This window comes from Varanus komodoensis, unplaced genomic scaffold (assembly GCF_004798865.1).
Source record: "Varanus komodoensis strain SLA01 unplaced genomic scaffold, ASM479886v1 scaffold20_1, whole genome shotgun sequence".
NCBI classification, from domain to species: Eukaryota; Metazoa; Chordata; class Lepidosauria; order Squamata; family Varanidae; genus Varanus; species Varanus komodoensis.
Window position 1 is genome coordinate 3,368,261 of NW_025335587.1, and position 24,761 is coordinate 3,393,021.

The 24,761-nt window shown below is 38.8% G+C and overlaps 1 protein-coding gene across 7 annotated transcripts in view; it reads left to right on the top strand.

Annotated features, from left to right (window-relative positions):
- Window positions 1-24,761, top strand: part of ZFYVE9 (zinc finger FYVE-type containing 9) — a 60,481-nt gene that overhangs the window by 18,014 nt on the left and 17,706 nt on the right. For 5 of the 7 annotated variants that reach the window (XM_044429912.1, XM_044429910.1, XM_044429915.1 and 2 more), the window contains exons 3-9: window positions 2,584-2,688; window positions 6,698-8,799; window positions 13,954-14,053; window positions 20,378-20,554; window positions 21,185-21,354; window positions 21,891-22,014; window positions 24,144-24,266. In XM_044429912.1, the coding sequence (XP_044285847.1) occupies window positions 2,619-2,688; window positions 6,698-8,799; window positions 13,954-14,053; window positions 20,378-20,554; window positions 21,185-21,354; window positions 21,891-22,014; window positions 24,144-24,266 (2,866 nt within the window). In that variant the 5' untranslated portion in view covers window positions 2,584-2,618. Of the gene's footprint in view, window positions 1-552; window positions 8,800-13,953; window positions 14,054-20,377; window positions 20,555-21,184; window positions 21,355-21,890; window positions 22,015-24,143; window positions 24,267-24,761 lie in introns of those variants that run through there. The other 2 variants (XM_044429917.1, XM_044429916.1) reach the window with 2 other exon arrangements.

The window sequence follows — 24,761 nt, forward strand, 5'->3', positions numbered from 1 at the left end:
GTACCTTTTTCCTTAAACTGTGCTTAGTGATAATAAGATCATAGCTGCTGTGCAAAGCTGACTTAAAGAAATACTCCAGTGGAGTTGGCCCCTCCTCCCACCCAGGAAAGGAAAGGATAGTTCTGGAAAGAAATGTAAACTTGTTTGCTGGATTTTGGAAAAAATCCTGAGGAGTAATGGATCACGCAAATTCCTCAATTAAGGAATTTTCTGTATTCAATAATCATTTTTTCAATTAATTGAAGTGCTTGGAATCTGAAATGAAATGAAAATATAGCAAGGTTTAGTTTTGTTCCTTCATTTGGCAATATCAGGTTTACTCTTAATGCATGGAGTCCTCCAATAAGATTTACAATAAAAAATAATTTGTTTAAAATGTAGTAAATTAAAATATCTGAGCCTTTGCACTTGAAAATTATCTTTGAGATTATATTTGTCCCAGCCAAAACCCCCTTGTCCTGTCAAAACACCCTTTTAAAGGGGATCCTAGCTAGTAACCCGACAAAATTCTTTCCCCAGAAAAAGTATATGGTAAGCACTTTTGCTCTTTCCTGAGTTCCTAGACTCTAGTACCTAGGAAAAAGTACAAATTGTGCCTTACCCTCAGGACATTGGTGTGAAAAAGGGGGGGGGTGTAAATCATATTCCATTTTCATGGAATATGGAATCATATTCCATATTCATATTTCATGGAATCATATTCCATTCCATTTTCATGAGAAAAAATTACGGCATTGGTTTTTCTTAGCAGCTAACTTTTAAGAACTGTCAAAAGAAACCAAAAATGGGTGGTGGTGGGGAACTATTTGGAGCCTCTTTGGGGCTTTATCTAGGGCTGATACCTGCTACAACTTGAGCATTGGTCCATGTTGCCCTAGCCAAGGATTCAATTTCTAGCATTTGTGCAACTGTAAACCTCTGCATTTATGCAGGAATGACTAAAATAATTTTTACATATTTGCATAATATCATTGGGCCCCCCCAAAAATAAATATCCACTGACAGGCGAGATTCTGAAGGTTGACTATCAAGCTGGCTTTTGTGATTTCTGGTGGGGTGAAAGGAGTAAAAAGAGAAAAAGATATAGTGAGAGGAAAATGGTTATAAGCACAGCAGGGAGAGGAGAGACAAGTCAGTCTTGCCATGTTATCCCCTGGGTTACCTGTGGGAGTATCAAAGGAGAGAGAAGAGACCAAGAACACACTGGCTGTTTAGCTGGCCTTTATTTGACTATTTGTTTGCATAATAACCAGCCCATTGTGACTTATTGCTAAGAAGGATTATCATGATGGGCATTATGTCTCCAGTTAGCTGGATGGCTGAACTTGTCCTGATCCATAAAAGTGAAAACTATAAAAGCAAATTTCACTTGCCATGTTAAAGCTAGGAATGTCTCTGTGTTGTTGTAATATAATATATTTGCAGTGACATAGCTCCATCTATTTACTGTTGTGTGCATTCATGCACCTTTGGGTTCTTCCCCTACAACACATACACAATTGTATTTATATAAATATATCCACCTAATAGATGTTACTGGGCAGTATCTAGTGGGTGCAATGGCTAACTTACATTATGTTGAGCTAATAAAAATCCTAGCACTATGCCAATAGCCTTAGCTGACACGACAATTTCTCTGAGAAATAAAATCCTATGGCTGCTTGACTAAATCTAGAGAGGCATAGGATTTTTTGAAACCCCATTTCTCACCTTGGAAACTTGATCCACAGTTGGAGCTGGGACTCTGAACTCAGAACAACCCTCTCCCTGCCCTCACAGCCAGCACTACCCCCTCCTTGCACTTGAGCTGCAGTTTTGAGGTCATATCAGCAACCTCAGAGAGGCTTTTTTGGGTATCCTAGAGGAAAGGAGGAGCCAGGTGTTGTTACAATATGAAGTATCCAGGTCATGCCTCAGTTCTTCCTCCTTGCACTCTAAGATACAAAACTTGGATGTCATTTAAGCCGTTTAAGTGTTTTGCAGAGCAAGTGCAAAGGCAATCTTTGCTCCCTTCATAGGATGCCTATAAAGCTCAGAGTTTGGATGGTTATTGGTATTCATATTAGTTTGTACCCTAACTTTGTGTCTTTATCTTTATCTTCAATGGAATCTATGTTTTTATGTCAAATGTAAAATCATATTTATTTTAATATTTTTCTATTAATAATCCACTTTCTATTGCTTTTAGTCAGCTTTTGAACTTTATATACAAATATTGGCAGTATCAACTAACTCATATTTAATTGGCTGCTTTTAAAAGTAACTGGTTATATAAATCTCCCCCCAAATAATTTTTTAAAGAAAAATAAGTAACCAGCATTTAAATCAAACTTAAGCAGTTATGTATTAATTGCAAAAGTTATCAAATTTAATTTGTATCTGACTGATTCATACTGATGAGGAAATAAGGAATCGGAACTAACATGGTTTTATCACCTGACTTTTGAAATACTGTAACATGCTCTTGAATTTTTATTGAAAACAATTACAAGCTGGTTTAAATGTTAAGGTTGGGAGTAGTCTAAAAGTTGCACTCAAACTTCAGAATATTCAGAAGTTTGTAACTGGCTGTCTACTTGACAGGTTCAGACAAGGAGCTGGGTAGCATTTCCTGACAAATGGAGAACTATTTCCAGGCAGAAGCTTATAACCTTGATAAGGTTTTAGATGAGTTTGAACAAAATGAAGGTAAGTAACTTTTGACAGGGCTGAAGATTATCTGTGGCTCTAGTTGTATTTGTATTTTCTATTCCATTGTAGCTGCCATCTATGTACTTCCTAGGAAAAAATTGGAAAAGGACACTGAACAGGTTTAGACCCATGGATTAATTGCCCACTTTTAATCTTGAAATTCTAGAATTGCCCAAATACAGTCTAGTTAATGGCCAGCTAACATTGAATGAATATTGATTTGGATTTAGATATAGGCATGTACAACGAGGCTTAAGGAAGTGGATTTTCCTACCTCTTTTCCATGACAGTCCTTTGAAAAATGTTACACAGAGGGTCTGGCGATTCTGCTGACTGAGAGAGGCTGTGTTGTGGTGTAGGGATCTTGGTGGAGGGGGCGGGTTGCTTTCCTCTCAGTCCTATCTCCACCAGCCTGTACTTGTATCATTCAGCAGTGTCCTCAAACCATTTGTAACGTTTTCATGGGGCTAGAGGGGTTTCCATGGGGCTGAGCATTTAAGTAATATGCTTCTGTACTAATTAATAGTAAAATTAATTAGTACTATTTTATTAGTGCCAGAATAAAACAAACCCTGAATAATAAATAACTGGGTTTCAAAGTTTAATATAGAAACAGATATTACATGTGATGTGATCTTATACAGATTACTTGAGGGAGACATTGTGAACTCATTGTGCATACTGTGCATATGTATAGATTCTACACTGCAGAGCGAGGAATGGGGAAGCAAAAGTAATTGTTGTTAACTATGTTATGGTTGTAATTGTTATGAAGTGTCCAGAATGCTTAAGGTATTAGTATAGAAATGTAATAAGTTTTAAAAACTGTGTTTTTACTATATGCAGTTTTGCATCTGTTTTAGTAAAAACACAAATCACTAATATTAGATAGTTTATTTAATCATGTGACTGATGTCTTTATTAACTGTCTTGGTAGGTGAATCAAGAATTGCTCCAATATTATACTTCATTTCTAATTGAATTGTGCTTGGCCTCTTCACAGTACTTTAAGCTGGTGTTAAAAATGCAGCTTGTTCAAGATGTTTTTTTTCTTAAAGGGTATACATGGTTTCAGGTTCTTTTAAATGTTGATCTGCTTAAACTATGCAATACAAACTTTGTTTCTTCTGGTTGCATCTTTAAGCTGCTGGTAGTTGTGGCTGTTTCATAGCTATTTATGTTTAAATATATTGTAAATAATCTTATGAAAGCTGGGAGGGATAGACCATCAAAGTGACAACAAAAAACACCTAATACATCAAAATGCTCTTACAAGTTCCTTTTATAATAAAGATGTTAGCATGGGCAGGATGTATGTATTTATAAAGAGATAAAACCTTTTTCATATTACCGTTTGTGGAACTAGGGCATTCTGGTATATGAAAATAGTAACATTGGAAGTATACGAATCTAAATAGATCTGTGCTGGGATTAGGCAAAAGGTTAATCAAGTTCAACATCTTGTTTTCCACACTGGCCAGCCAGGTGCCTCTGGGAAGCCCATAAATAGAATATGAAGGCAATAGCTTGCATCTGCTTTGGCTTTCCAACAATTGATAGTGAGATATATACTTCTGAACCTGGTGGTTCCTTATTACTGTTGATGGCATTCTCTTCCACAAATTAGGCTAATCCTTTGTAAAGGCAGCTAAGCAGACACATTGTGGCAACAAACTTCATGCCTCTATGAAATTCAGTTTTTGGTATTTAATAAAACTGGAACTATGTAAGTGCTGTTAATTTGTCCTTTTTTGGTACTCTTTTGGGGGGTTAAAATTTATCCTTTTGTTTGACTAGTGTTAATTGTTAGGGCTTGGTCATAGAGTAGTTTTTCTTTCAATAACAAAAATATGGTTGACTTGTGGTAATACCTTGTAAGACCAATTGCTTCCCATCTGTTTTTTCCTCTTACAGTGCTAAAAGATGTTAATGCAAAAAGCATTTATAATGTCTGGTAACAATATGTGTCAAAGGAGAAAGTATAGCAGAAGCCTGAAAGGCAAGTGGTAGGGGAAGAGCTGTTGGAGAGAGAAAGAGAACAGAAGCTTGTAAGCAGAGGCACAGTGTGAGCACTGTGTTTGAGAGTGAACATTCTGTAGAATTGCTTTGCTGCTACTGCTATTGATTTATGTGTGCCAAGAAGAAAAACAGTGAAGACAGAAGAGATCTCCAGTTCTTTCCGTCATGGTCTCCAGTCTCATATTTTTTTGCTACCTTTCCCCAAGCATGCAGAACTCAGCAGCAGCAACAGGTAGCTTAGTGGGGTGAGCCTAGCCCTTTTATCCAGTTTTGTTTCTTTGTTTGACTGCTGTGACTCCCTGTACATTAAAGTTTCCCTGATCAAAACCACAACAAACAGTTCTTAAAGTGCCAGTCTTTTTTCCTCAAAGTGAAACAGAACTGCAAATTGACAAGTACGTACGTAGAACAATACTTTTAGGAAGATTGCTTTGACTGGTTTTGCTGTGTGTGGATAATAGCCCTTGGGTACACTTTGCCAAAATCTTGATATTTATGGCACTGTTGAAGATATGGAAGACTAAAAGTCCATTGATATTACACAAGAAATCTGTGTTTGCATTTCATACATCATAAAAAAGTAGTAGGAGCGTAGATTAGGATGGACTGCACAATGCACTCTTGATTGCAGGGAGGCTGACTGTTTCTCTGCAAACTGCAATATCATTGACTTACACCCTCCAGTTACTATTTGCCTTGGAAAAGGGCATTCTTATTGCAGTGAATAACAGCATCTTGGACTGGGGGTGATGGGTTTGGCCTGGTACTAATGAACAGGAGGGAGGGCTCCAATAACTGTAAGCAAACTTTCTTTTTTGCAGCCTGTCCATGTTTGAATGTGCGTCACAAAGTTTTGGCAACTATGCCAAAAACTGTACATTGATAATCAAAAACCATATTTATGCCAACGGCATGGAAAATCTATTTCTACAGATGTATATTACCCTGATGATGCTCAAGTGGCATCATACTGATTGCATTAAGTAAGCATATAATCATGCAGTAAAATGAAATTGGTAATGGATTACCTAAGATGTGTCAGAAATGCTAACTGTACAATCCTGTACACTTCTAATTTGAAGTAAAGCCATATTGACTTTACAGGGACTGGGTCCCAGGTAAGTGCATGCAGGATTGAAGCTTCAGCCATCAAATATGTTCTCAAAAGAAAATAAGCATGCTAGGCAGAACTCTTTTGACAACTTAAATTATTAAATAGACAAAAATGAACGGAAGGAAGTCGTTCAAGTAGCCTGCCTGTATGTTAGATTATTAATTATTGTCATAAAGGCTGTTGTTTAAATTATGTAAATACTTATTTAAATATTTGATGAGTTTGCTCTTATGTTTAATAATCAGGTATAATGTTTACAGATACTATGATCATTCATAAGTTACTGAGATTATAAACTGTTTCACATTTCATTAGTCTGCTTATTCAGTGAATACGCATTCATAGCTATTAATGAATTTATAATAAATACTGCACATTTATTTTATTTTCCCAATATTTTAACAGTTAACTGGTTTTATCTTTGATTTTATCATTATTTTTCAGATGCAGTATGTTGTTTGTTATATATGCGAGATTTGTTTTTTGGGGTGGTTTTTTTTTTTTTTGGTTTTGTTTTTTGTAAGCTGTCCAGAGACTTTAGTATTGGATGACATATAAAACTTTAAATAAATAAATAGTTATAATTGAATATTATACAAAGAACTATATAAATTATCCAATACATTGGCTTTACCTGCTATGACTTAAGCTGATTTTTTAGCTGTCATTTGTATCTAAACATGTAGGCTATCAAATCGAAACTTCATTTTCAACTCCTGATAAATAATTTTCAGCTAAGTATACATAGTCTGACATCTATGCATTTCTTTTCAAAAGTAACTTTAATAAAGAAAATGTAGAACCTATAGAAAACACAAGTAACATAGTTGTGCTAAATTTTTTGCATACTGATTTAGATAACTTATTTTTCAGATGAGGCTATTTCACCTACACTGTTGGATGCTAAGTGGAATCAGATCCTAGATCCTCCTTCTCATCGGCTGTCTTTTAACCCAGCTCTAGCCAATGTGAACGAAGCCACAATTCCTAATGAATGTCCACAGAAATTAAAGGCCTTCTCCTTGTCTCATTTAGTTGCTGCATCAGTAGGTGGAGGGGATTGTTGTTCTAACGGAAAGAATCTTAATATGAGCGAAGAAAGCCCAAACATGTGGATTGATGATCAAGCAGCAACAGATGATCAGCTAGTTAAGAGTAATAGTAATCAGAATGCTCAGTGTAATGCAGTGGGTGAAGAAGAAAAAAAATGTGGCAGTTTAGATAGTTTACCAGAGGGGAAAAATGTTCTGGTTGTAGCGGTCATGCATAACTGTGACAAAAAACCTTTGCAAAGTGATCTGTTGGACTGTAAAACTTACAGCATTCCCCCTATAATGGATACCGTTAGCTTTACACTGGATAACGAAACTGAACAAATTAATCACTTGGATGTTACTGTAAATGGGTCCACTGAGAAAGATACTGATACTGAAAAAGAAGCTGTACAAGCAAAGAAGCTGCATGTGGAAGAAGATTCTGTTCATCATTGTATTGTTGCCACTTCAGATGGTCTGTTCAGTGAAAATTCTTGTTCTCTGGTAAAGGACAAGGATAGTACAAATAAAGACTCTAATTTCTCAGAAACTGCAACAGCAGGAATAAATGCAGTTTCCTTGCAGAGACCACTTGACCCTGGCATGAAAGTACAAGAAAGATGTGCATCAGATGAGGGTTTTGATACAGATGCTGCTGCTCAGATGACAGAACTAGGAACTAAAAACTGTTTACCTAGACCACACAGTGGTGATTGTTCCACAGAGGCTTCTGTAGTAGAACAAACAGCCCACCAATTTGCGTCAGGGATACCCAAGCTCTCTGAAACTTGTCAGCTGAATACATTTGGAAGTGACAATTCTTGTGAACATTCTGGTGAACATTTGGCCTCTCAGGATGTTAGCACTGTTGAAAATGAAACTGACAAATGCGAGAAAGTTCTCAACACAACTGAATTGTTCAGTATGGCAGTTTGTTTATCAGACTCTCAGGAGATGACAAATGGGGAATTGACTAAACAAAATGAAAGGAGTAATAGGCAAACAAATGAGGACAATGAAGCTCAGTTGCATACAGCAAAGGATGAGGAAGCAAGTAATAATACTGAAGAAAGCCATGATGGAATGACAGAAGCAAGTCTTGACTTGAAGGGGACCACTTTAGAGGAGCTTGAAGACTCCTGTCTCACTGATGTCATGGATACATCAGCATCAAGTGGCCTGCCCAATTGTGATTCCTATGGAATACAGAACCCAATTCTTGCTCATATTCCAAAGACTTTACCCTCCAAGGAAGACTCTGTAACTGAGGAAAAGGAGATAGAGGAGAGCAAATCAGAATGTTATAGTAATACTTATGAACAAAGAGGAAATGAAGCCACAGACAGGAGTGGAGTCATTTTGAACTGCACTGGTGACTCAATTAAAAAAAAATATTTACATAATCTCTGCAGTCAGGTATCATCTGAACCAAGTCAAGCATCACAAAGTACAGCAGCTAACCTGCAACCACTTAGTGTTCCTTTTGGTGGTGCCCGACCCAAACAACCTACGAATCTTAAACTGCAAATCCCAAAGCCATTATCAGACCATTTACAAAATGACACGGTTCCCCCAAACTGTGGAGGTATCAGTAAAAATAAAAATGATATATCTGGAAAAGCAAAAATAGGTGAAAACATAGCAGCAAATGTATTTTCTGATGAAACATCCCTGAATGCCTTGGTGACAGATACTGGTGTGGAGCATTCAGAAGAGTTTGAGTCTGGGATTTCAAGTAGCTTGTGCCTTGCAGCAGCCTCGGACAATCCTGACAATGATCTTGGAGCTGGTCAGTTTGGAGTTCCTACTAGAAAGCCATTTACTACATTAGGCGAAGTGGCTCCAGTTTGGGTCCCAGATTCTCAAGCACCAAACTGCATGAAATGTGAGGCCAGATTTACATTCACTAAAAGGCGACACCATTGCAGAGCCTGTGGAAAGGTAAGTTTATTTTTAATGATAAATTCTCATAAATGATAGAAGTAATGGCCCAGGACTAAAATAGTTGATTAGTCATATCTAGCTCACAGGAGCTTTTAATGTTTTTTTCCTCAAAATGTTTGCAGGTTTTCTTATAAAACATATAAATCTCATACTTGCATTTTTAATAGTTATTGAGAGTAAAGGGTTACTATTAAAAGCAATAATTATTATTCTGTGTAGAGTATGTGTATGAAAATAAGGAATTGGTAGAATAGCTATATTGAGCTATATTAAGCCAATGAAAAGATCTCTTCATCAGGTAAGATGTCACAAAAAGCAGCATCTTTGGGAAGGAAAGGCAGGTGAGAGAAAAAAACTGTCTTGATGAAGTCACACTGTCTGCATGTTTAGAGTCTCAAGAAGTATAGGAGAAGAACTTTGTCAACCTTCAGATAAGAGTCTAATGGTTATGTTATGGTTAGGGTTTGGATCCAGAGTTTGCTTTAGGATTTCTGAAAGCAAGCAAGGGAAAAATGTTGGAATCCTCATTTTTGCAAAGATAAAATTCAAATGTTGCCAGAAATTAAAGAATTTCTTACATAGTAAGATTTGTGGTATATAAAAATTTTACCCATGTGTGGAAAGCCAGCTTACATAAATTATTGCGTTACTCGTATTTGTTAATCTATATGCTGGACTCAGATATATATTCCCAGTTTTCATTAATGAAAGTGCCTTATCACCATTATTCAATACCCGAGGATGTGTTTGCTGGTTACAACAGGTATGTTATGGTAAGCCTTTTCATTCTAGGAGGCATTTGGGAAGAGTCCCTGAGAGAAAACCAAGTGATGTTTTTGGTCACTGGTGTCTGAAGAACACTGGCGCCTGATAATGTCCCACACAGCAATAGCACACATTGCTTTACCTCTCCTACTGGAAAAGTTAGGAAGTATTTGGTCCCTGTTGCCTGTAGGTATGTGGAGTGCCTTCAGGTCTAACAGTGCATATTCCTTGCCTGTCCTCCTTGCCTGATTGGCATGGGAAGAGAAGGAGGCAATCTTGACCAATGGGAGTTTTTAGCTGGGCTAGCCAAAAAAAAAAAAAGCTCCTGAAAAACTGGTTTGCGCATGTTTGCATACATTGAGCATGTCAGTATTATGAAAAAGCAGTACCAGAATTCCTAGAAAAGTAACTGTTGGGAAGGATGTTTTGACATCCAAAAAGACACAGTGTGGATCATATGTAAAGCACTGATTTGTGTAATTATTCCATGCATGCTCGTTTGGCCTAGTGGTTAGAGCATTGGACTTAACCACGATGCTCACTGTGTGACTTTGGGCAAGTTACAGACTCTCAGCTTAACCTACCTCACAGTGGTGTTGTAAGGATAAAATGGAGAGTAGGAAGCCACCATGGGGACCTTGCAAGAGGAAGAAATGTAGGATGTAGATGTAAAACGACAACAGCAGCAACCTGTTGTCCTTTTACATCTGTAAACAGGTTCATAATAATTACATGCCCATAAAATATGGTCCAACTGCCTGCATATAAGTTATATGTAGTTTAAAGAAAACTATTATTTTGGAAAAGCTTTTCTGTCCATGTGTCTGGAATAAATTTTGTCTTGGCTCAGATAACCAGGCCAAAATCTATTCATGTGCTCTGTATGCAATTAAATTAAGATTTCAACTAAAAGTATGCCGAAGTTTGTTATCTGATGCAACCACTTTATTTATTTATTTATTTATTTATTTATTTCTGGACCATCCAATAGCCTAAGCTTTCTGGGCAGTTCGCAACAATATGGCAGACCTATTTCCTCAAAAAATGAATGTGTTTTAATGTTTTTATATATTAGCTCAAAATAAAATGTAAAATAAGATAGGTGTGGAAACTGTAGCAGAATACTGCATTTTAGAATGCTGCTGTTGGATACTCCATGGTGCTCCATTCCATTCCTCTACCCTTGCAGTTTTCCCTCAGTCAGTCAACATTTTATGCCCATCAAGCACATTCACACTTCATTGGGCTATTCTTGAGTTTGCCTCCTTAGGATTGTATTAGTTGATTTTTTGTAGTTTTGCAAACCTTGGGAGTAGCTCCCTCTTGTGCATAGCTGGTGCATAAGATTCATCACTTGGAGAATTGAATTGCATACATACAAACGCAGTAATAAATATATGATATGATAGCTTGAGGCCTAGTCCAAAATGCATACTTGTAAACTGTTTCCATCTTAGAAGAAAATAAATTCGGATGAAGAAAAGATTTGAAAACTATACAGCCCTGTGTAGTTTTGTCAAGGCTAAAATGTAATTTTATGTAGCTGTTAGCCATATTATTTACTGACAAGTTCTCATGCTTTCTTCTTTCAGTTGAATTCCTACTTTTACTAAAAGGCCTAGCCTTCTTTAACCATTGAAATGGTATATGCTTTGTGTGTGTGTTTCAAATTGATTTGTTTTATGTTTAATTTTTGAAAATTGTTTTGCACTTAAGGATGCTATCCACTATGGCTTCCCTTTACCTTCCACCTGTATAAATTTTGCTTTAATTTTTGTGAATATTTTTGATATTTTTTTGGAGTGGAAAATATATCCAAATATAATGACTGGGAAGTAAATGAAGTTCTCATACCTGCAGAAATGAAGCATTTAAGGCATGTGTGCAGATTTGCCCTGTGTATTGCCTTGACCAGCGGTTCTTGTGATCCCAAGGAAGTGAATATGCCAGCTTACAGGTGTACTTACAAGGAGACCCTTTTATTGTTACAACAAAATACAAATAAGCTAGCTAGCAAGTCACTTACACAGCAACCCCTGCAAGGTAGGCTTCCATCAGATGGGGTCAGTGGAGCCTCCTTGAAACAGTCCAAACAAGAGCTTCGGGAAATGGCTAGCCCATGCAGAGTACATGTTTACAGTAGCATAGCAGGCAAAGTTTATTGGGGGAGATCAGCCAAAAAGCATATGCTTAGCAGGGCCAATAAGGAGTTGGTTCAAGGAGATGAACATAGAGGGGTCATCAGTCTTTTGACCCATCTTATCAGGCCAAGAGAGTGCCCCCCCCCCCCACTATGAAGATACTCAGGTGGGTCCAGGAAAAGCTAATGAGGGCTTCATTTTAGACAGGCCAAACAAGGCCTACATTTTCAGGAGCTAGAGATCCAGGCCTTCAACTGGGGTACAGGTCAGCCACGCCCTACAGTTTTTCCCCCTGACCTTAGGTTTATGTAGAATTCCCCTGCTTTACTTCCCAAACTTTGCATTTATTCCTGCATTTTTATTAATTTTTAACAATTGTGATCACAGCAGTAACTCCTCCATAAAGGAGCCATGAAAGAATTGGTATCTCACCTTTCTGGAATAGTAGAGAGCCAGTGTGGACTGGGGACCTGGGAGATCTGGGCTCTAGTCCCCATTCAGCTGGTGGGGGGGGGGGGGATTGGGTCAGTAACTCATTCTCAGCCTAACCTATCTTACCGGGTTGTGTTGTGAGAATAAAATAGAGCTAAGTAAGTCTCTGAGTTCCTCATAAGAGGAAAAAAAGGTGAGATATAAATGAATAAAAATAATAGCGGTTTGGGGATTTGTTGAACAGGAAGAGGGTACTGAGACATATCAGTTCAATTCTGATACAAAAATGAGATGCTGAAATTACTAAGAGGGAGATATCACACTCTTCTTTCAGTGAACCTACTATTACCATGGTTTCTGACTTCCACTCCCCCCCGCACCCTGTGGTGTTTTTCAGTTGACAGTACTGCAGTTGGTTCAGTCTATACTGTCTTGCCTTGTTAATTTTCAAGTATGTTACTTAGTCCACTTCAGAGCTCCTTTTATGATAATTGAAATACACAAGCATATTGACCAGGCAACAGTATACATATCGGGTAGCTGTAAGAACACACTTCTGCAAAGCCAGGAAGCACATTTCTGAAATTTTCTGGGTCCATGGACATTTTTGAAGTTCTTCTTTGTTTAAAGCAGCAAATGAACAGGGGTAGTGGGTAGGGGGAGACAAGATGGGTTCTGCTGGGAAGGATGCTTTGATACCCATGGGGCACTACAAAGAGCCTATGCAGCATAATATATTTACAGGATGGCTTAGTGTGGCATGTGAATGTGCCTAGAGTTTTATTTTACAATGGGGGTTGTTGATATTCCACAACTGACTCCACCACCCTGGTGAATGTAGGCACGTCATAGAATAATTAAAATGTTGCTATATTATTAGGGTGTTTTAAATTTTCTGGTAAATTTTAGAATGTTGGTAAAATTTATACAGAATAGGCTGTTAGCTAATTTCTTATATTGCAAAGTCAGTAGTAAGTTCTACTTTATTATGCAGCAGCTTTTGGATGGATGTTTTCTGTGCTTGTGTGTACTTGCCTCTTTAAAAATAAAAAGTACAAGTATGAGTCTTTGTGGCCGTGAGACCTGTAAAATGTTGACCTCATTACTCAAGAAAACTGAGTAGCTATTAAAGAGTACATACAGACATCACACTGCTATTTTGCTTAAGTACAACTTTTCTGGCTTTTTATGATGTGTCAAAGTGATCAGGATGATCAAGATAGTAAGATTTTTATATTTGGCAATCAATGCTCACTCGTAAAATTAACCTGAGTGAATACTTAGACTTTTTGAATATAATCAAAGAATATGTTCAACACAAGAATGTGTGTTGAACACATCTGGAAGCCATCCAAAGACCCGCAACGTATTGGATGGGGTAAAAATACCCAACAAATAAAATAAATAAGGCTGTTTTTAGATCAGTTATAGCTCATCCCCATTTGCTGTAAAATAGGTTTGTGTCTCTTGTACTTTTTTTCTCTCCTCTACTATCCTATTGCATAGCACCAGTGGGGGTGAAACAAGCAAGGACCAGTTAACTGTTGAAAGATACATTTTATCAATTGGAATTTGACCATTCCCTTGACATGTCAGTCAAGAGCTAATGTCACTATTCAGTTTGAAACGTGTGTAATAATTTTCAGCTTGGTCTAAGCATCTAATTTTGCTTTGCATGCTGAAGCATTTTTTCCTGAAGAATTACAGGACTGGTTAGTTTTAGCTATATAGTTATGTAACTCAATCTGTTTGAATTATCTTAATCGTCAGAGAGTGCCAAGTGTCTCATTATATTTTTCCTGTTTTGCTTAAGGTCTTCTGTGCAGCCTGCTGTAGTCTAAAATGCAAACTGATATATATGGACAGAAAGGAAGCAAGAGTGTGTGTAATTTGCCACTCGGTGCTGATGAATGGTAAGTAATATGGAATGAAAAGTAAGGCCCACTGCCATTTTTAGACAGAGCTATTTGTGTGTGTGAGTCAGGGTGTTGGTGCTACCTATTGAAAATTTTAACTGGGAAGTATTTTAATAAATTACTTTCATAGAAAAATAATCGCAATCTAGTGTTAATGGTGCAGCTGTAGGACAGCCTTGAACTTCTTAAATTTCTTTAATTCCTGATTCATAGGAGAAAATTAGCAAGCCCTAGTGTGCGCACTTGGGAGATTTGCGTGTACAGTGGTGCCTTGTAGTTTGAACTTAATTCATTTCAGGAGGCCGTGTGAACTCTGAAAGTCTGAAGCAGTGTTCCCCATTAAAAATAATAGAAAGTTTAGAAAGAATAGATTTAATCCATTCCCAGGCCCTAAACTGTACGCATTTTGGTATGTAGGACACACACACACCAAAAAATAAAGTAAGAAAAGGCACTGAAAAGATCAAAAAGACACATGCTGAAAAGGCACTGAAAAAGCACTGAGAAAAGGCACACACTCTAAAGGCATGGAGAAGATAGAAAAGGCACTGAGAAGATGGAAAAGGCACTCAAAAGATTGAAAAGACATGCGCTGGTAAGACATGGAGATCCTTTTCCAGTGAGATACAATTTGGGCACACAACAGATGACGTTTCTGCAGAGACTGCATTTTTTTCACTTCGTCACAGTGAACTTAGAAGCACTTTTGAACTGCAAAGCTATTTTATTTCAACTCTAATGTTCAAACTCTGGATGATTCAAACTTAGGGTTGTTTGAGATACAAGGCACCACTGTATATGGATCACAGCAGAATTTTATTATAGCAAAGGACTTTAGTACAATTGTCTTGAACTTGTTTTCTCTGGTTAGAATCCATGAAACTCATGAACCAGTAATTGGTTGCTAAAACAGTCAAGTGTATTCTTTGCAATTTAATGGTGATCCTGGTTGGAAAAACTCATTTGAACAGACAATTTGTTTCAAAATCTGCTTTTGTGACCTAGAAGATCAAGGGGAATAAATGATTTATGTAAAACAGTGTCCTTTACCATAGCACTAGACATGTTTTGTCTCATTCCTTAGTTTTGAGGCCTCAAAATTTTGCTTGGCCTAAAAGGTAGAATATGTAAGTGCAGGGATATTTTTTAAATGGTGTCTAAATTGTGTATTGTGTTTTGGAAAAGGATTACTGCTGTATTAATAAGTTCTATTTAAAGCATTACTTATCAATATTCTGTCTATAAGCTGATACAAATATGTCAGTAGAGGGTGAGTTTACTACAGCTATACATGAAGTAGTGACTGAGGTGACATTAACTTTTTTGGAGGACAGGGAATGTTACTCTCTAATCTGTGGGGGAAGTAACATCTCTTCTGGATGTTCTGAATGTATATTGTGAAAGGTTCATGCTTTTGTAGTAAAGCTTAGCTGACTCCATTAGGTCAATTAAATAATACATTGGGGTAGTGTTTGGAAGGATGAAACCCGAGAGTGCTTCGCTGAAGAGATCTAATGAAGTGCATTGAACTACAAGATTTCCTCTAAAAGGAATTTCTGTTCCATTACTCACTAGTGCTAATGAGCAAAATTGTAACAGAGATCTGCGTGGTTTGAGATTTTATAACAGAGTTCTGAGAGGTTTTAGATTGTGACTTGAATCTGTTCTGCACTGCTAAATTTAAAGTGCCTAATAGTGTAGTACTCCTTCATGGATCACTGCCTTGTTGTGGCGAAGGGGCTAATGTAGCTCAATGAAGCTATGCGCTATACCATGCAGGGCCACCCAAGATGGACAGGTCATAGCAGAGAGCTCTGACAAAACGTGATCCACTGGAGAAGGAAATGGCAACCCACTCCAGTATCTTTGCCATGAAAACCCCATGGACAGTACCAAAAGGCAAAAAGATATGATGCCGGAAGATGAGCCCCTCAGGTCGGAAGGTGTCCAGTATGCTACTGGGGAAGAGCGGAGGGCTAGTACTAGTAGCGCCAGAAAGAATGAAGTGACTGGGTCAAAGCTGAAAGGACACTCAGTTGCCAATGTATCTGGTGGTGAAAGGAGAGTCCAATGCTGCAAAGATCTATACTCCGTAGGAACCTGGAATGTAAGATCCATGAATCAAGGCAAGCTGGACGTGGTCAAACAAGAGATGACAAGACTGTACATCGACATCTTAGGAATCAGGGAACTAAAATGGACAGGAATGGGTGAATTTAATTCAGATGACCATCAGGTATACTGAGGCAAGAATCCCTCAGAAGAAATGGAGTAGCCTTCATAGTCAATTAAAGAGTAGGAAAAGCAGTACTGGGATACAATCTCCAAAATGACAGAATGATCTCAGTTCGAATCCAGGGAAAACCATTCAGCATCACAATAGTCCCAAGTCTATGCCCCAACCACCGGTGCTTAAGAGGCTGAAGTTGACCAGTTTTATGAAGGCCTACAACACCTTCTAGAATTAACACCAAAAAATGATGTCCTTATCATCATGGGGGATTGGAAGCTAAAGTAGGAAACCAAAAGATAACCGGAATAACAGGCAAGTTTGGCCTTGGAGTACAAAATGAAGCAGGGCACAGGCTGGTAGAATTTTGTCAAGAGAATACGTGGTCATAGCAAACACACTCTTCTGACATCCCAAGAGACGACTCTACACATGGACATTACCAACACAGAAGTCAGATTGACTATGTGCTCTGCAGCCAAAGATAGAGAAGCTCTGTATAGAGCTTCTGTATAGACCGTATAGAGTCTATACAGTCAGTAAAAACTAGACCAGGAGCTGACTGTGGCTCAGATCATGAGCTTTTTGTTGCAAAATTTAGGCTTAAATTGAAGAAAGTAGGGGAAAGCACTAGGTCACTCAGGTATGACCTAAATCATATCCCTGATGAATATACAGTAGAGGTGACAAATAGATTTAAGGAATTAGATCTGATAGACAGAATGCCTGAAGAACTATGGATGGAGGTTTGCAACATTGTACAAGAGGCAGCAACTAACCATCCCAAAGAAAAAGAAATGCAAGAAAGCAAAATGACTGTCTGAGGAAGCTTTACAAATAGCTGAGGAAAGAAGGGAAGCGCGAAAGGCAAGGGAGAAAGAGAAAGATACACCCAATTGAATGCAAAATTCCAGAGAATAGCTAGAAGAGATAAGAATGCCTTCTTAAATGAACAGTGCAAAGAAATAGAAAAAAACAATAGAATAGGGAGGACCAGAGATCTCTTCAAGAAAATTGGGGATATGTAGGGAACGTTTCATGCAAAGATGGGCATGATAAAGGACCAAAATGGCAGGGACCTAGCAGAGGCAGAAGAGATTAAGAAGAGGTGGCAAGATTATACAGAAGAACTTAATGTCCCTGATAACCATGATGGGGTGGTCACTGAGCTTGAGCCAGACATCCTGGAATGTGAAGTCAAATGGGCCTTAGTCTGAGCAACAACGAAGCTAGTGGAGGTGACAGCATTCCAGCTGAGCTATTCAAAATCCTAAGAGACGATGCAGTAAAAGTGCTGCACTCAATATGCCAGCAAATTTGGAAAACTCAACAGTGGCCACAGGATTGGAAAAGGTCAGTTTACATTCCAGTCCCAAAGAAGGGCAATGCCAAAGAATGTTCAAACTACCGCACCATTGCACTCATTTCACATGCTAGCAAAGTTATGCTCAAAATCCTACAAGCTAGGCTCCAGCAGTATGTGGACCAAGAACTTCCAGAAGTACAGGCAGGATTTCGAAGAGGGAGAGGAACTAGAGATCAGACTGCCAACATACACTGGATCATAGAGAAAGCTAGGGCGTTCCAGAAAAACATCTACTTCTGCTTCATTGACTATGCTAAAGCCTTTGATTGTGTGGATCATAACAAATTGTGGCAAGTTCTTAAAGAGATGGGAGTACCAGACCATCTTCTTTGTCTCTTGAGAAATCTATATGTGGGTCAAGAAGCAACAGTGAGAACTGGACACGGAACCACTGATTGGTTCAAAATTGAGAAAGGAGTTCGGCAAGGCTGTATACTGTCGCCCTGCCTATTTAACTTGTATGCAGAGCACAACATGAGAAAGGCAGGGCTGGATGAATCACCAGTTGGAATTAAGATTGCTGGGAGAAATATCAACAACCTCAGATATGCAGATGATACCACTCTCATGGCAAAAAGTGAAGAGGAACTAAAGAGCCTCTTGATGAGGGTGAAGGAAGAGAGCGCAAAAGTTGGCTTGAAACTCAACATTAAGAAAACTAAGATCATGGCATCCAGTTCTTTCACTTCCTGGCAAATAGATGGGGAAGAAATGGAGGTAGTGACAGATTTTATTTTCCTGGGCTCCAAGATCACCTCAGACGGGGACTGCAGCCAAGAAATTAAAAGACGCCACTGGGGAGGCAAGCTATGGCAAATCTAGAGAGCATACTAAAAAGCAGAGACATCACCCTGCCAACAAAAGTGCGTATAGTCAAGGCCATGGTTTTTCCAGTTGCAATGTATGGCTGTGTAAGCTGGACCATAAGGAAGGCTGAGGGCGAAAGGATTGAGGCCTTTGAATTGTGGTGCTGGAGGAGACTCCTGCGAGTTCCTTGGACCGCAAGGCGATCAAACCGGTCAATGCTAGAGGAAACCAACCCTGACTGCTCTTTAGAAGGCCAGATCCTGAAGATGAAACTCAAATACTTTGGCCACCTAATGAGAAGGAAGGACTCCCTGGAGAAGAGCCTAATGCTGGGAACAATAGATGGCAAAAGAAGACGGGGATGGCAGAGAATGAGGTGGCTAGATGGAGTCACTGAAGCAGTTGGCGTGAGCTTGAGTGGACTCCGGGGGATGGTGGAGGACAGGAAGGCCTGGAGGAATGTTGTCCATGGGGTCGTGATGGGTTGGACACGACTTTGTGACTAACAACAACAATAGTGTAGTAACATCTTTCTTGTCACTTGTCAGATCATCCATATCATCTAATTCACTCAGTTATCTCGGTGTTTCAGTTTCCTTTGATACAGTGCAGCAAGTTCCTTATCATTCTTTTCTCAGAATGCTAATGCAGTAGAAGTAGTGATTATGCAGTTGGTAACTTATTGGCGTGCCTGTTAAATGGAGGTGGGAGTTTGTGTGTGTCCTAGCACTCATATATGAGTGCATATTTCCATACAGTTCCTGATACTTCCTTTGTTTATGTTCATTCCAAACAGTAGCTACTTTAGTTTATAAAGAGAAGTGAAGTTCATCTTTTTCAGATATTTTTCATGCCACTTAGGTCCAACTGGACAAAGAGTACTCAGGACTTACAAACATTTATGTATCTTCTTTTCAGATATGTATCATGTGAAGCCTTAGGCTGAATCCGTATTTGGGGAAAAATACTTTTTCAGTAACAACAAAAGTTACATCAGATCTGGTCCTAAGCAACCTTTGTCGTTATATTTGATTAATTGCTATTTATTAACTGAATTTGTTTGAGAGCTGCCCATCAGCATCACACTCTCTGATTGTTATAGGCCTTATCATTATTTTTTGCTTTTGGGCTTTGTTCAAGAGTGAAAGCCTAGTGCTATGCTTTCCTGAGCAGAGGGTCATGAGTTTCTGGCGCAGGTAAACATGTTTCCCAACTTGCTCTGATGCTGGGAGCCACCTCCATTCTCTGCCACACATCTAAAGAGCTATAGGAACTATCCTGTCCTAGTATTGCTGATAAAGAGAAATAGTGAGCCTGAAAGGATTTTATTAGGCATATGGGGTTGATGTGTCCACCTTGCCATCTATAGATTGCTATTTCAATTAGTGTAACCAAAGCAAGTGTTTGGGCCACAACAGTTAGATTGGATCAAAATATCAAGAAATGTTTAGTTGTGGAATGGAAAGCTTTGTTAACACAAACCTTTTCATAGTTGTTGAAGGGGGAAAATAATCTGGTAGCTGCTGGATCATAGCTTCTCTATTGTTAGTCTCTGCATTTTAGAACAAAACTTCTGTAGAGGCTTTGAAGATCAACACAAATTAAAGTTCTAATCATGATTCATGATTCAGCCATACTTTGTACATCAGTCTAGTTCAGAAAACCATAGATATGTTCAATACCTTTCTGACTGAAAGCTGGATGCAGCAAACTGTGTTTTGGTTGCATTGATGCAACTGGTATTTGCTACAGCCTAAAGGGTTTATTTTCTGTTGTACTGACTTCCCTTTTATTTTGGTAATAAATAAGGAAAAGACATTGACCTGGTAGGGAATTCCTAGAATTGCTGTATCTGCATGTATATATTCTGTATGGAGACTGGTAACCAATGGCTATTTTGTATTTCGTGTTTCCTTAGCACAAGCCTGGGAGAACATGATGAGTGCCTCAAGCCAAAGTCCTAATCCTAACAATCCTGCTGAGTATTGTTCTACCATTCCTCCCTTGCAGCAAGCCCAGGCTTCTGGAGCTCTGAACTCCCCACCACCTACTGTTATGGTACCTGTGGGAGTCTTAAAGCATCCAGGTGCAGAAGGTAGGGATTTTTGAATAGTTGTTATCTCCCTGGCTGATCATATTGGTTTTACCTGTTCGTGAAATAGTTTAATTCAATGGGTAAAGTTTTGGGCTTGGTGTAGAAGATAACGTATCAAATCTGTACTCAATTCTCTATTATCTCAGCCTCTCAGTTTGCCTTGGATAGTGGAGAGTATTCACAAAATCCAAATTGTGATTGACCACATGGAATTGTTTAGGGGTGAGTGTGTGCGTGTGTGTGAGAGAGAGATAAGCATAAATGTACTTCTGCATTCCAAAGGTGTTTAAAGCTGCAGATTAGTGTTTACTTGGGCTGCAATCCAAAGTAGTAACATGAACACATTGAGAAGAACTGTTTGCAGAGCCTGCACTTTGCTTGCTATTTTTGCTGCAAAGAGACAAGCTGATTAAGAAAACAACAATGTGGGAATGTTGCACTAGAATCAGCAAATGATATGGCTTTTGTCTGTGGCCTTGGAAGCACTTCTGCTTCCATGTCACTACCTCTTCTATTCTAATTTGCAACTCAACAAATTTATGTATCTCTTTTTAATATATAAAATTCAGCTATTTCCACCTTAACATGCATGTGTGTTTTTTGTGAAATCTTTCTCATCACTATCCCTAGTGGCTCAGCCTAGAGAACAAAGACGTGTTTGGTTTGCTGATGGCATCTTACCCAATGGAGAAGTTGCTGATGCAGCCAAATTGACAGTGTGTGGAACAACATCCACTGGAGCACTAGCAGTGTCCCATGATCCAAGCAAGCCCATGAGCAACAGCTCTTCACCAGCAGAGGTGAGAAAAATGCCCAGATTTACTAAACAGTATGTTGGACAATTCAAAGAGAACACAAATGCATTCATTATTGTAGTATGTGATGTAAATGATTGACAATATAAAACATGATTTGGATCCAAACATGTGTTTCCACAAATAGAAGGATTCCTTCTGATTGTGGAAGAGACTTAGATCCAGTAGAGGGGGCCTGCTGAAGCACCCCCCCAAAAAAACCCCAAACCTGCTCTAAAAGGCTTAAGGACTCTTCAGAACAACACGGGGAAAGGTGAGGAGCAGCAGGGAGAATGAGAAATTAGCAAAAAATCTCCTCACAACCCATATTCCAGTATGCTGTTCTATGAGAAGAACTGCATTCATGGAATGTCTCAATCACACTTGCATACATAAACATATATTGGAAAAAAATAGGTGCTTGTGTTTATCTGTGGTAGAAGAGTAGCATCTATAAAACAGATTACTCTTGTATCTTGTGTTTAAAAAGAAAAGCTTAGGGTATATCAAGTTAGATATTTACATCGTGTCATTTTTTTCAGACGGAAAACACACTGGCATTTTCAAGAAGTATAACTCAGGTTGGAAGTCCAGTAGGCAGTGCAATGAATCTTATTCCGGAAGATGGGCTTCCTCCAATTCTCATTTCTACTGGTGTAAAAGGAGGTGAGGGCTAAATTATAGCTTATCTGTAAATGGGTTTAAGAAATTATAGTACATCATTTAATGACCCATATTGAAACCCAAATCTCTGCTAGGTCAAGGTCAAGTAGTCTTGAGTAACAGTGGGTGTGAAGCCTAATGGAGGTGTAAGTATCTGTTAATCTCTTACAAGTGGTAATTCTGTGGTAGCACTCTATATTTAGAACTACTATTCAAAAGGCTGTTAAAAGATGAGCTGTCAGGCCAAAGCCAAGGTGCCAGTTGTTTGTGTTCTCAAAAGGGGTGACTGGATTTAAACCTCCATCATGGCAAAATCCTTTTTTCGGGGTGGGGGCAGGGAGGATACTGTCTTGACTATCCTAGGAAACTCTTATAAGAATACTCTTTATTTTTCCGCTTGATTCTGAGACTCTAGCTGCTTGGGAATCTAAAAAAGTGTGAGCCACTCCCCTTTTAATATGAACCAGCATTTGGATAGTTAGGTGACAAAACTCCAGCTTTTTTTAAAACAAAGACCTGGTTCTTTGTTGTTTTTTCACAGGGATACATGCCGGCCCAAACACTTTGAACAAAATGACCTTCTGATGAGAAGGGCAACCCATACTACATAGCTTATTCACAGCATGCCTTGACATGTTGTGTGGACTCACCTAGGGCCCTTGAAAGCAGCAGACAGTAGCATTCCTGACAGTTGCATTTTTTCAAAAAACCATGAAGTTAAAATAATAAAAATGACATTCATCTGGGATATTTGTTTGCAGAAATGTTTCAGCATAATAATTCACCTTTCTTAAATCTTTTCTGTTTGTTCTACTATATTCTACTATTCAATGGAACCAAAAACTAAGTTTCAGCATCCCATCATATTCTGTCAGGACCCTGGAACAAACCAAAGGGCAAGGAGGCTGGATTCTCAGTGGGGCATGTCACCTGTGCTGGGGAGCAAGCTAAGATCGTTCCCCAGTGATGTAGTATTTTCTTATAGAAATAAAGGATTCTCAGTTGCTTCCGTGGGAAAAAGTAAACTGCTCCACTTGGACAAAAAACCTGTTTTTCATCCATCATGGTGGTTACTGAAGCCTTGATTGGCAGGGGTACCACAGGGGTACCACAGGAATGTGTCTGTGAGCAAATCATCCAGATACATTGGCCCCATGGCTTCTTTTGAGTATTCAGGCTGGTTGTCCCAACAGAAACTCCAGTCTTTTTTTTTAACCCAAAACAGTAAGTCACTTGCTATTGTTGCATATTGGGAGATACTGAAATTTCAGAGCAGAAGGAAAACTAGTTTGGAAGTTGTGGTCAAGGCTAAAAGAGTTGTTTAGTCTAAAGCAGTGGGCTTGCTTTGGCCTAGTGGAAGTTCTGACACTTTTTCTTTGAACAGTTTGACAGCCTTCCATTCTGTAGCGCAAACTGCTTTTTAAAATTCAGTTTGACTCCATATGACAAGAAATACTGCAAGAAAATTAATTCCAAACCCTCTGGAACTCAGAGACTTAGTTGCACAGCTCTTTAGAGCCTAACACCTATGTTAACTGTCTTCCTGAACTAATACAGGGATTTTATTGCAAAGCATTTTTTGGGTGGAGGGCAAATTTGAAGAGTTGTTGGTTGGCTGAGTAGTTTTCATACAAAACAAGGAACAGTATGCAACTATTTCTTGATCTGAGTGCAGTTGTGAATTCAAGTTAAGTCTTTATCCTAGAAAGGGAAACAAGAGCTTAACCTAAAATGCAATGTTTGAGTTTCTAAAAGACATACTTAGATAAAATTTCCTGCTGCATCATCAAATTAATGCTTAGGAAGTCTTCGGATTGGCCCATGAAACAGCTCTCATAGGCTTTTTACTATGTTTACTTTTCTAGACTAGAGAACAGTATTCAGAAAATTAAATCAAATATTTGACTTTTAACAAGTCCACTATTGGTATTGTTGTGGATATGACTGATAAAATACTTTTTCAAAAGTTATCTAATCCCAGTGAAATTTTGAAAATTTGGTCATGATTTTAAAAAATGTCACCCATTTATTTGAATAAGATGCAAAATTTTATGAAGCTTAAATATTAGAATACGTTATTGCAAAATTGTATAGAAAACTGTACAGTAATTTGACTGCTGTTTTCCTTTTAGATTATGCTGTAGAAGAAAAACCATCCCATATATCAGTGATGCAGCAGCTAGAAGATGGTGGCCCAGACCCTCTTGTGTTCGTTTTAAATGCAAATTTGCTGTCCATGGTTAAAATTGTGAATTGTAAGTCCAGTATTTTTGGAGAAGATGGGAAAGATATAGTGCATTAAACCATGGGTTGGCAGTTTTTTGGGCCTACTGGCGCATTTTTTTTTAATAGTATTTTAAATCGTTTTATGGAGTCGTCCCTGGCCATGCTGCAGCTTATGTTTCCTGGGGAGCGCACCGGTGCCGCCATTGAGGTGGTTAGGGGCAATGGACGTAACAGCGGTGGGAGCTTAACGTGTCCGCATAGAAGAAGGAGGGACAGATGGCTGACACCTGTCCCTACTTCTGGTTTTGCTCCCAGCCAGAGGGTGCCAGGGAGTCTCGTCAGTCGCCCCTCGGGCCTGACGGTGCTGTTGCTTAATGCCAGGTCGGTCAATAACAAATCTGCCCTCATCCAGGATCTGATTGTGGATGAGGGGGCCGACCTGGTCTGCATAACGGAGACCTGGGTGGGAGGGGGGGGATGTTGCCCTCTCCCAAGTGTGCCTGCCCGGGTATTTGGTCCAGCAC